Raw genomic sequence first — 13,156 nt, forward strand, 5'->3', positions numbered from 1 at the left:
ATTTTGCTCGTCCTAATTTCTAGGTTTTCATAATCTGTGTTTAAAATAATTTGCCATTAAATTAAGTTATGCATTTCTGGATTTGAATTGTTTCTTTATGCATTTCTGGGTTTGGTTTGTATTTCTGGGTTTGGGGAATGAATTACCTTGAGGATGAGGAAAACAATGGAGGAAATCAAATTAGGGAAAATATGAGAGAAGGATGAAGAAGGGAAGGGAATGGATGAGAGAGTAAACATCAAACACACACCAGGTTAATAAAGAAAGGCAGAAGGGCAAAATCGTCCTAAAAATATGTTTTATCCCAGAAATTTTGAAAATTGACGGAAATTTGGCCGGATTCCGATATTGGGTCACTACTACAAATACAGGCAACCACAACGGCCCTTTAACAACGCTTATTCACGAAAATCATCAAAACACGTTGTAGAATTTATTCCGCGAATTTTACCAAACTTAATGACAACGGTTATGTGTTGCTAACCGTTGTTATTGGTTTTAACAACGGGTCATACTTAAACAACCGTTGTTAATGAAAAAACTAATAACAACGGTTAAATTTTAACCGTTGTTAATGGTTTGGCGCCAAATTAGTGAAAAGTAATCACAACGGTTATATTAGAACCCGTTTTTAATACGTTTTAACAACGGTTGTAGACTCAATAACCGTTGTTATTAATATTATGAAAATCTTAAGAACAACATATTGCTTTATTCTGCTATACGCTACAAATACAAACACAAGCTAATACTGCTACTATATCATCCTCCATTCCTCCCTGATCGTCTCTCTGTCTTCATCTCCGTCACTGTTGTCACGTCTTCTCTCCCTCATCGCGCGTGTTTATCAATCAGGTATATATATGTTTCTTAGCAACGCTTATTATAACTAGATATAGGATTTTTTGGATTATTATCTAATTTGTTGATAATTTAGCTTAATTGCTTTCCTGAATTTCGTTTATTTGTTTGCCTATTATTGTATTTTCTGAATTAGTTGCCTATTATTACGAATGTAGAATAATGACTCGAACTTGGATGATTGATGCAAATATGAGTGACCGCACCTACAAGGATGGTTTAGCTGAATTTTATGAATTCGTTTAGAACAATTTGAAAGGTTCTTCTAGTATTGCATGTCCTTGTGAAAGATGTGGTAATATTAGCTATATGGCTTTTCCGGACGTTAAAATACACCTAGAAAAGTGGAGATTTAGTCGATCCTATACACTTTGGATTTTTCATGGGGAATCATTAGAGGAAGAGAATAACTCGGAAGAAGATGATGTTGAGGTACACGAAAGGCTAACTGATGATCCTGAGTTTGCCGAGTTTTTGAGTTGGAAGAGTTGGAAGTAGAGAAGTTGAATGTTGGGTCTATAGATAATGAAGAGAATGATGATGAGTCCATTGCTTTTGAAGATGTAGGTGATGACACTAGTAATTGGGATGACCTTAACAACATGTATGAGAAGTTGTGTGAGTCTGAAGCACCTCTTTATCCTGGTTGTAAGTTCACAAAAATGTCTGCTGTGGTGAAGTTGTATAATATCAAGGGGGCAAATGGGGTGAGTGACACGTGTTTCACTAGTTTTTAGCCTTGATAAAGGAGTTGCTTCCAGATGGTAATGTTCTACCTGTTAAGACATATGAGGCGAAAAAACTAATAAGAGGAGTGGGTATGAAATATGAGAAAATACATGCATGTCCAAATGATTGCATATTGTATCGGAAATTATATCAAAACTTAACCAATTGCCCTAAATGTTTGGAGTGGCGTTATAAGGATAAGGAAGGGATCCCGGCTAAGGTGTTGTGGTATTTTCCATTGATACCAAGAGTCATAAGGATTTATGCGAATCCCGATGATGCAAAAATGTTAACTTGGCATGAAACGGGAAGAATAAATGATGGAAAGCTAAGACACCCGGCAGATGGTAAGCAATGGAAATCGTTCGACGCTAAGTATCCCGAGTTCGGCAATGAACCTAGAAACTTACGTCTAGCGCTGTCCATTGATGGAATGAACCCACACGGAAACATGAGTAGCCAACATAGTACTTGGCCAGTAGTGTTGGCTATTTATAACTTACCTCCATATGTGTGCATGAAAAGAAAGTATTTGATGTTGTCGTTGTTAATTTCCGGCCCTAAACAACCTGGAAATGATATAGATGTATATTTGGAACCTCTTCTAGATGATTTGCGATTGTTGTGGGATAGTGGGATAGAAGTATTTGATGCATATAAGAACGAAACTTTCAATTTGAGAGCGATGTTATTGTGTACAATAACCGACTATCCGGCTTATGGCGACCTTTCGGGCACACAGTTCATGGGAAAGAGGCTTGTCCATTGTGTGGGGAGGATATCGAGTCCGAATACTTGAAGTCTTCTCGTAAGTATGTGTATATGGGAAATAGGAGGTTCTTGTATCATGACCATTGTTATCGCAAGATGCGGAAAGCATTCAATGGAAGACAAGAACTTCGTCAACCTCCTAGAATTTTGAGTGGGCATGAAGTTTATCAGAAAGTAAAGCATATTGAGATAGATTATGGGAAGAAGAGCGGCTCTAAATTGTCTACTCGTGGGTATAAGAAAAGATCCATATTTTTTGATAAACTTCCATATTGGCCTGACCTGGAGGTCAGGCATTGCCTCGATTTCATGCACATTGAGAAAAATGTCTGTGATAATATTATCAATACCCTTTTGAATGTTCCTGGTAAAACAAAGGATAACGCCGCAGCTAGGGAAGATATGAAAATGATGGGTATTAGGCTAGAGTTGGCACCACAGAAGAGAGGTAATCGTACATTTTTACCGCCAGCAGCTTTTACCCTTTCACGGAATGAGAGAAAAGAGTATGTGCATGCTTGAATGGAATTAAAGTGCCACATGGTTATTCGTCGAACATCAAAAGCCTAGTGTCGATGCAAGACCTAAAACTCACCGGGTTAAAGTCACATGATTGTCACACTTTGATGCAACAATTACTACCTGTGGCTATTCGTTCCATTTTACCTGAAAAGGTAAGATATGCTATAACTAGATTCTGTCTCTTCTTCCAGTCCATATGCGAGAAAGTCATCGATCCCGATGACGCGGATTCATTGCGGGACCTCGTTGTAACCTCTCTTTGTCGTTGGAAATGTATTTTCCACCCTCTTTCTTCACTATCATGATTCATCGGACCATTCACTTGGTTAGGGAGATTTTGTACCTTGGGCCCGTGTACTTGAGATACCAATATCCTTTCGAAAGATTGATGAAAGTCTACAAGGACTATACATCTAATCGGTATCGTCCGGAAGGTTGTATTGCTGAACGCGCTATTTTAGACGAAGCTCTTTCATATTGTTACGCTCATCTCTCCCCGAAGGAGTTGATTGGCGTTCCTAAGAATCGTCATAGTGATTGGATGACCGGAAAAGGTATTAGGGGCCGGGTTGAAAAAATTGTGACACGTGAAATGTTGCATTTAGCACACATATATGTGCTAAACAACGAAGATGAGGTGCAACCTTATATTCAACAACACAAAGATGAGCTCAAATACGATCACCAAAACAAGACCGAGAAGTGGATTGCGAACGAGCATACGAAGACGTTTCCGGAGTGGTTTAGGAATATTGTCTTACAAAGTGTCTTGATCAAACTGGTGATGACATCTCTCCTAGGTTACTACGTCTTAGTTTAGGTCCAAATGCCAGGGTCACCTTTTACAACAGTTTTGCCATTAATGGATATACTTTTTACACCCGTGAGCAAGATGAGGTGAGCACAATGCAAAATAGTGGTGTGAGTTCTGAATTTGAGGCAATGCACTTTGCTACTTCAAAAGATAAAAAGCCTATTTGGGGAAAATGCCTTTATTATGGTGTTATTCAAGAAATATTGGTACTAGATTACATTGATTTCACAATGCCTTTGTTTCGATGTAACTGGGTTGATAACAACATCCATTGTGTCCGAAAGGATAAGATGGGATTTACGTTGGTCAATCTGGGTAAGGTTGGCAATAATAAGGATGATCCTTTCATAATGGCATCCCAAGCTAAACAAGTGTTCTATGTCACCGATCCTATGGATAAGAAGTGGTGTTGTCTTGTCTATAAGGAAAAGAAGGAGTAGTCCATCCGATAATGATGATGATGATCGGGATGTCGTTTTTGAGGGAATGGATCAGTCTACCACCGTATCTTATTTCGACGATGTTGACACCGATCATGAGGACACTGAAAGCATCTATATGCGTGATGACCATGGTGAAGGTATTTGGGTTAACGAAGAAACTATGACATCCAAGAAACGTCCCCGATCCCGAGATAGTTCATCGGGACACAAAGTATGCATGCATCTTTGGTGTAAGTTGTCTTATTTTCTTGATCTTATTATTAGATGTGGATCTTTGGTGTTGAAATTGCTTTGAATAATGTTGCGGTATGTATTGTCGAGTTTGGACTATAATGGAATTACAGTAATTTTTAAAAAAAAAAGAGGTTCAACAATAACAACGGTTATATTTAAATTACCCGTTGTTAATACTTTCAACAACGGGTGTAGTACCTCTACCCGTTGTCAATTATTTTTTTTGACATATTTCATTTTGGCGCAAATTTGGTGAACATATATTACAACGGGTATATTTTACCCGTTGTAATAAGCTTTTGACAACGGTTGACTTTTATTGACCCGTTGTTATTAACATACAACAACGGTTTTGTTTTGAGCACCCGTTGTCAATAGTTTGTCTTAATAAAAAACTAATATAGAAACCCATCCAGCATGCCATACACAAACACACACAACATTATTACTCCAACCGTTGGTATCCTGTGTTAATTCTTCTCTCTTCCTCGCTTTTTACATTCTCGTCGCCGTCGCCCGATTTCAAGCCCGATTCCGTTGCCTTCCCTTATCATCTGCTCGTTCTCTTTATCATCATCATCAACAGGTATGTTCACTTTAATTTTGTGTTTCGTCATTAGGGTTTTAAGACGATCATCTTGTTTCTTTTTTCATGCATCTGTTTGTTTTTCGTTTTCTTTGTTATCTTTATCATCCCGCATCATCTACTTTACTCCTCTTATCAGGGTTTAGGATTTTAGAAGCTCAATCTGTTGTTTTAAATTTTCATTCCTATTAGGGTTTAGGGTTTTAGATAATACTCTGCATGTACGTTGTTAAGTTGTTCATTTCAAGCTATATCATTCATATTTGGGTTTTAGGATTATCATGGGTGAAAAACGTAAAAGAAGTCAAAAGAATAATGAGCCTGGTGATAATAAGCCTGGTGAGAGGGGTGCTACGAAGTGCAAGAGAGTCCTTGCAGCTATAGCCGCTAAACAGCCGTTCGAAATAACATGGAGTGAGAAGGGTTTCCCTACTGGTCCAAATGCGGGTCTTTTCTCCAGTTGGATTGGTGCTTGCACAAGACAGTTTGTGCCTATCCATTTAGATGATGTTAGAACTTTGAATCCAAAATTGGCGGAGTTATACTTGGCTCGTATAAAGGAAGGCTTTATTATACCCGATATAAGCCATGATGAGTATTTAATGCATAAGGCAGCGGATGTCCACAGCGGTGGAAGTGTGGCGTTGCTAGGGATTGGTTGTATGTGGACAAGGCAACGGGGAGATGCGTAAGAGCCCACCGGAAAACAAGTGTCCCACCATCAAGCAGGAAGAATGAGATCTTTTCAAAAAGATGAGAACTGCGAGAAGTTTCGGGTTAAATATCCTCGCCTTTTAACGATTTACCTATCATTTTTTTAATTAATGAGTCATTTATATAATCTTTTTATTATCTCATCTACTTGCGCTTTTATATAATTATTTGAAGGCCGTTAGCAAAAGAAATCGTGCTAACATTTCATGCAAGAAGGGGAAATTCTATGGTTCTCGAGGCGTTCTGAGAAAGATAGAAGAGGACCTCGTAAGTAGCATGCATTATTGCCCCGTGAGACTTTATTTTTTTAATCACACTTGGACTTGCATTGATACACATTTACGTGTATAAATGTTACCATGTTAATGTGTAGGTGGCAAAGGGAGTGAAAGAGGTGGATCGGCATGTAACTTATAAACATGGGCACACGCCTAAAGGATCCTGGTCGTCGCATGACAAATACGATGAGGAAGTTTTGGCCAACATAGTAAGCATTATTTTATTAAGACGAGTTCATTACTAACTTTATTATTTTAGTCACAAATATAATTTGAAGTTTATTTAATATATTATAGGATAACGTATTGAAAGAGGTAGAAGAAGGGAAATTCACTCCCAATGGTCGTAATGACGTTCTTGCTAGAGCGATCGGCCGACCCGAACATCCAGGTCGTTTGAGGGGCGTCCCGTTACGGGTTGGAGTAACGAAATATTATGGGAAAACCGCCGAGATAAAGAAGAAAATGAAGACTAAGTCCGAGAACGCTGACATGGTAACATTTATTCTATTATTTTCATTTAAGTTCAATTCACATGTTATTGTTGGGATAAAAATTGTTGACACATTACATTCTTGGCAATCGACTTGATTAATGGCATCCGTACTACTAAAGTGAATGTCGGAGGTAAGCTTTCCGAAGAAGAAGTGAAGATGATGGAGGATGTCATTTCTAAAGGGGGTAATAATAAGGTACAACAGATTGGTGAAGAGGCCGCTACTACCTTGGCAATACATGAGAAGGAAGTATCGGTCAACGAGATTCGAAAGATCGGTACCTAATAATGCTTCGAAGTTGTAACAACTAAAGCCGATCGGTACCTAATATACTTCCTTTTTTTTTTTGTTTTTTTTTTGGGTAAGATCGGGGGTGTGTTCACCGCCAACTTCCGACATGGTGCCATTGAATTGGTTAATTTTATTAGGTAAATAATGGGTCTGAAAAGGAGATGCAACTTGATGAGAAGACGGTGATGGAAAACAAGATACATCCCCTTCAAGTCGGTTCCTGTTTTCGTAAGGTATGCATGAAGTGTTTAATTAGTTAAATTTATATGAATCTTTGAAGTTTGTGCAAAAATCGGCCCGAGACGAAAGCGTTTTTGCAAAATCTTTTGAATTTGAAGCGTTTTTGCAAAGATATAATAATGTATGTATGTGTATATTCTTCGGGCCGTAAACAAGAGGCCAGTTATTCTTTCGACCCTAATAGAATCGAAAAGCCACTTGTGCGTGTTGGCCGGGGTCTCGTAGAAAACAAATCTGCAGCAATGAAATCGTAGTTCATGGCGAAAAACTTTTGCCGAATCATAGAATAGTAGAGATAACTACGGTCAATCCAGGCCATGAAAAATTTCCACTTTCTGTCCCGATTCGTGACGACATTACCATTCGGGAGATGCGCTTGGAAGTTTCATCCAATGGCTCGATACTCACATCTACTTGGCGAAGATATCTCGCCGCCTCCTCCCGAGCAAATGGAAAACGATTGGGGTTAGAAGAAATACCTTTATATATATATATATGTGTTACATTTTTAATTGTTGAATGTTTTTATATGTTAAATTTATATGTTATTTTTTTTTTGTAGGGAACAAAAAAGGCGGCTTTGGCGGATAAGCCTAAGTCCACAGACATGCCAACGACCTCGACTTCACAACAACTTGATGAGGTATGTATTTAATTAACTTCTCCATTTTTTTAAAAATTAACCTCGCCCCTTTATTTATATTTTGTCTGTATTTATAAAAAGCATGGTAATTTTGTGTAGGGGACAAAAAAGACTAATAAGCCTAAGTCCCCAGTCTTACCTGCTACTACTACCTCATCATTGAAAGAGCAGGTTGACGAGGTATTTAATTAAATACGCTTTTATTTTTATTACTCCAACTAGGATATGTTACCTTTGGATTTTTTATTATTTTAATTATCTATACTACATGTGTAGGCTGGTGGTAGTAGCACCACATCAAAGACTCATTCTTTCCGTAGTGAAAGTTAGGAGTATAAACTCCACAAAATATAAAGGGAAGGATTACATGCAAAAACTAAGAACGGGGACGATGATGAGATCGTATGAGGAGGTTGGCCATCGCATAGCCTCCGAGCAACCGATAATTATTCCGCTCGAGGAGGATATTCTAGGGGCTGAGCGCCAAGCGCTTATATCATGGGATCCGCTAGCCGTATGGGTGGACTAGACTAGATTGATGATAGCACACATATTTGTTTGGATGAAGTAAGTTTCTTAATAAATAATTTCATAGTCTAATATTCGACTACTAGGTAGATAGTGTTTTAAATACCGGAATTAATACCGTAATAATGTAGGATATTGCAATTGAGAGTGATCCCTGAGAAGAATATTCCATCTGATCAATACGGATTCCTGTGCCTCTATGTTTTATCTTTATTTATTCCGGATTTCTCGTTCGAACAACGGGTAGATTATATTGCTCAAAGAATTGACGACAACCAAGAAGTCGATTTTTGGCGCTTATAATGAAAAAGGGTAATAAACAAATTAATATTACGTTTCCCCCTACAATTGCATTTTCATAACTAATATATGTACTTGTTAATAATGATGATGTCTCTTGATGTATGACTCATTGGGTGCTAGACCATCATGCCGACAAAGAAAAAGTTTTACGGTTGGACTCTTTACATCATCAACCAAGCGAGACTTTTAAGCACTTGATTAAAATGTAAGTTTATAATACTGATTTATTTATAATAACATTTTCAATTTTTATTTATAGAAAAAAGCTCGTTCATATTTTTGCCCCTAAAAAAATTAGTTTCCGCCTCCTTTTTTATTTTTTAAAAAAAGGGCCTTTAAGAAGAAAAGAGCAAACGAGGAGGATCAACCCACGAACGATTCGATGTTGGCCCCGATTTTATTACGATAACGAGGGGTACGTGCTCAAATACAATAACATTAAGTGCAATATCTGTGTTTAATACTAATACAATACCTAAAGTTCAAGATTCGGATGTGAGCCTTCTCTCGTCTGTTTGTTTTTATGTAATAATAGGCCCCTCGCCACCTTAAAACATACAATGTGGATACTACGCTTGTCGGTTCATGTTGGAGATTATTAGGCGAAGATATCTCGTTATTCCAGAAAGGGTTAGTAATAATTTAAACATGTGTTTATTACTTTTTTTAAATTAGAGCTAATGTTGTCTTGCAATTCTTTGCTATATATACCATGATGTTGCTAATGTTGTCTTGATTTCGCTATATATACCATAATGTATTCTCTTTGTTTTTTCCGCACTATGTAATCAACCAGTCACAACAGATTGAGCAATACTCAAGTATAGATATAGACGAGGTAAGAGACATGTGGGGCAACTACGTCTTAGAATATATATAGATAGAAATGCATGATACTATACTCACAGTTTAGATCAGCTTATTAGTAATTTTTTTGTTGAAGTTAGGGAATGATTAATTAGTTCATGTAAATTCAACTCCTTGTAATTATATATATATATATATATATGATGCTGCTGTTGTGGTTGAATTGAATCTATTGAGTTCTGATGAACCCAGCTATGATTTATCTTTGGTCTTTGGTATATGGTGTCTTGATATATGCGAGGTTTTGAATGACATGAAACAAATTTAATTTTTGAACATTAGGTGTACGTAATAAAAACGGTTACTAAAAAAAAACCGTTGTGAATACCTTTCACAACGGTTAATAAAACTAACACCGTTGTGAATGACATTTACAAATACCCGCGCATAATATTCAACAACAGGTTTTAATCAAAGAACCGTTGTTAAAAGTATTCACAATTTTGGAGGTAAAATTACAACAACGGGTATTAAACAAAGAACCGTTGTTACTAACAATTTCAACAACGGGTATGTAACATAAACCCGTTGTCAAAAGACTTCATAATTTTGGAGGGAAAGTTACAACAACGGTTATACATACGACAACCGTTGTTATATAATTCCCTCCAAAATTTTGAAACACTTTCCACAACGGAGAGCATCCAATAACAACGGCTTTTAACCGTTGTGAATAATTTAGACAACGGTTCCACTAAATAAGCAAACCGTTGTAAATACCTTCTACAACGGCCGCTTTAACAACGTCCGCTTTTTTATTTTACAACGGTTTTTACCCGTTGTTATAGGCTGTATCTGTAGTAGTGGGTGCAATTTGTAAACTGAGCTATTAAGTTGGGTGTAATTTAATAAAAAAATTTGACGTGGGAGTAAATGTAAAAAAGTGTATTTGACGTGGGTGTAATTGATAATTTACTCTTAATATTATTATCTTGTGGAAAATATTAGGTGATCAACTTAGACAATTATAATATATGGTAGAATGCCTTGAAAAATAATCCAAGAATATTCCACAAGATAATATCCTAACAAATATATTATCTTAACGATAATATATTTTCTTAATATTCCTAATATAATATTCTACCTAATATTCTCTAATAGTATTTTTAAATTGCTAACCCTAGAATTGTTGTGTGCTCTATAAATATAAACACAGTAATACGATTATAAATATACAATATTCTATTTCTCACGTGTATGGCTTCATCTTCCTCCCCATATTCTCCACCCAATCTCGAAAATTTCAAAGAGCTCGACCATCAGCAAAAATTCGAGTTTTTGGCCGAGTTTTTGGCCGAGTACCTTGAAAACGATAGAGTGTTGAGAAGCACTTCCGCAGGCAAAGTAAAAGCAAGACAAATCGGGGAACATATTCATAATGTCAAAGAGATGCGGCATCAATCTCGAAAATTTCAAGGAGCTCGACCATCAGCAAAAATTCGACTTTTTCGCTGAGTACCTTGAAAACGATCGAGTGTTGAGAAGCAGTTCGGCAGGCAAAGTAAAAGCAATACCAATCGAGGAACATATTGATTATGTTAAAGAGATGTGGCATATGATGAAATCAGATTTTGAATACACCATATCAGAAGAGCATCATCTCACCGCTCTTCACAATTTGCAATTGGAGAGCGTATGGTCTGGTAAATATGCTCGCTGTTCTGAATCCGTCTCAAAATCGATGCAAACTAAATTAGTAAGCAAAGCAGAAAACTTGCAGTTAAATTTCAAGGTAATTTTAGCCAATTCTGATATGTTTTTTTAATTGTTGACTAATATGTAATTTTAACCGATTGTTGTTTGATTGGTATTAGAGAGGAGATACGATTAGAGATATATTAGGGAAATATTGTTAGGATCTCTGAAATATTCTAGAAATATTACGGGTCATCCTACTATTATTAGGAGTATCATAATATTCTAAAAATATTCTAGAAATATTACGGGTCATTGTACTATACATACGATGACATACTTCATTATATAGTCTTACAATTGGAAAATAGTTTATATTGAAGATAAAAAAACGCTGATAATTTCGTGACGTTTGGTGCGGTTTGAAATGCAGGTGCTGAAGAAGGGCCAAAAACCACCTGTCTCACGCTCTCCGGCCACTCATCCACCAGCCTCTAGGCCCTCTGGTTCTCAGAACCGCCGCTCCGGCTCCGGCTCTCACCCGTCCACCACCACTGTCACTCCCATTGACGACGGAGCACCCTTTTCTGGCAGCATCTCTACTTACCAGGCGGATTCCCTCTCTGCCGCAACTCTCTCCGCCTCAAACCTCTCTGCAAACCACATCTCCGCCTCAGCCCTCAGCGCCTCCACCTTAAACTTTTCCGGCATCAAGTTCAGTGGCCTCGCTATCTCGGGCCTGAATGTCCCATCTCCTAGTATCTCCAACCTCGAGGCATCCCGTCTTGACATTGCCAACCTTAGTTGCTCTGAAATTGTCGCCTCGAACGTCATTGTTTCGGAATTCAACAATGTAGTTTGAGAGGACCTTAGTTAGCTCAAAGTTAGCTCAATTACTTTTTTTTTTTTTCGTTTGAAATTGCAATTGTAGTTGGTTTGATGATTGTTTCCTCGCAAAACCGTATTTATATACTAGCAAGTTTGATTATGAACAAAATTTAACTACATGTCTACATCTACATTATCCTGACATTTACATAAAGGCGGAAAATGGTTACTTTATTAATTTAACAGACTAAAAACTGCGGTTTGGTGAGCTCTTGCTGTAAACATGTCGATGAGGAAGGGCCACATCCACCGAAGGACAAGATGAACGCTTTCTGAAAATCTTCTGTCGTTTGTCTTTGAATCATTGAAATCGCATATTCCATTAGAATTGAATCACATGGTAATGTAATAGGCCCGTCATTCGTTAGTCCAAACTCTTCCTCTGCCATTCTAAAGAGCTCTTGAAAAATTTCACTCTTAAGATAGGTTAAGGGGATTATAAACCTTTTGCCATCATTCGCGTAAATGAAGAAGTGGCCCTTTTCAGCGACATTTGTTCTTAGCCAGGAAATTCTTCTTCTGCTGGCAGCTGCTAGCTTTTGCCACTTCCTTGCCATTTTATGAGCTTCTTTGTACTAATCATATTTCGAGTCTATTGAAAACCGTAATTTGAACTGAAAAATTAATATTGTAAGTAGTTGATAATTAATTAGTGGTTTGAGTAATGAAACTATGAGTAGTGGTAAGGTTTTATAGCAGTTCAGCAAAAGACATGAGACTTAAATGTTTGTTGTTAGATTCTAACTCTTTAGTGCAAAACCATGTGAATGTAGGTCAAAACAGACCAAGCTGGTGGATGTTGTAGTTTCTGATAAACTTAAATTGCTAATTTGAAAGGGAGACATCATCAAACTGCTAGACCATGTAGGGCGAAAGATGTCGCTATCCTGCTATGTTGTCAGTCCTAATATAGTTCCTTCAGCTTCATTCAATCTGTAAGGTTACCACTTATTTGGTTTCAGTCAATATGGAGACTAGGAAACTACAGAAAAACTATGGCTTGACCCAAATGAATACAGGTCTCGAGTCATTTAGGGGTTATTTTGGCTAGTTGGGTCGGGTTAGTTTTGACAGATCTACTACAGGTCAGACTAGTTGGGTCGAGTTAGTTTTGACAGATGTACTATAATATCGACTGTGTTAAATGACCCTCGTCCCGTGTGTCCTGTACTGCTGTTGCATTGTCTCAGTTATAAATAGGTAGGAAGTTAGTAGCTGGAATTTAGACAAGAAGGAAACATTGCCAGTTAACAGAAAATGCCAACTCAACTACTACTCCAAAATCCAAATAAACAATGCACATGCCTCT

General features: G+C 37.4%; 1 protein-coding gene across 1 annotated transcript; it reads left to right on the plus strand.

The window, feature by feature from the left end:
- Positions 1-10,496: 10,496 nt before the first annotated feature.
- LOC141646374 (uncharacterized) lies at positions 10,497-11,956 on the plus strand. The gene is made up of 2 exons (XM_074454286.1): positions 10,497-11,056; positions 11,393-11,956. The coding sequence occupies exons 1-2, from the start codon at positions 10,703-10,705 to the stop codon at positions 11,819-11,821; spliced, it is 783 nt and encodes a 260-aa protein (XP_074310387.1). The 5' UTR covers positions 10,497-10,702; the 3' UTR covers positions 11,822-11,956.
- The last annotated feature ends 1,200 nt before the right edge of the window (positions 11,957-13,156 follow it).

Source organism: Silene latifolia, chromosome 3 (assembly GCF_048544455.1).
Source record: "Silene latifolia isolate original U9 population chromosome 3, ASM4854445v1, whole genome shotgun sequence".
In the NCBI taxonomy this organism is placed as follows: Eukaryota; Viridiplantae; Streptophyta; class Magnoliopsida; order Caryophyllales; family Caryophyllaceae; genus Silene; species Silene latifolia.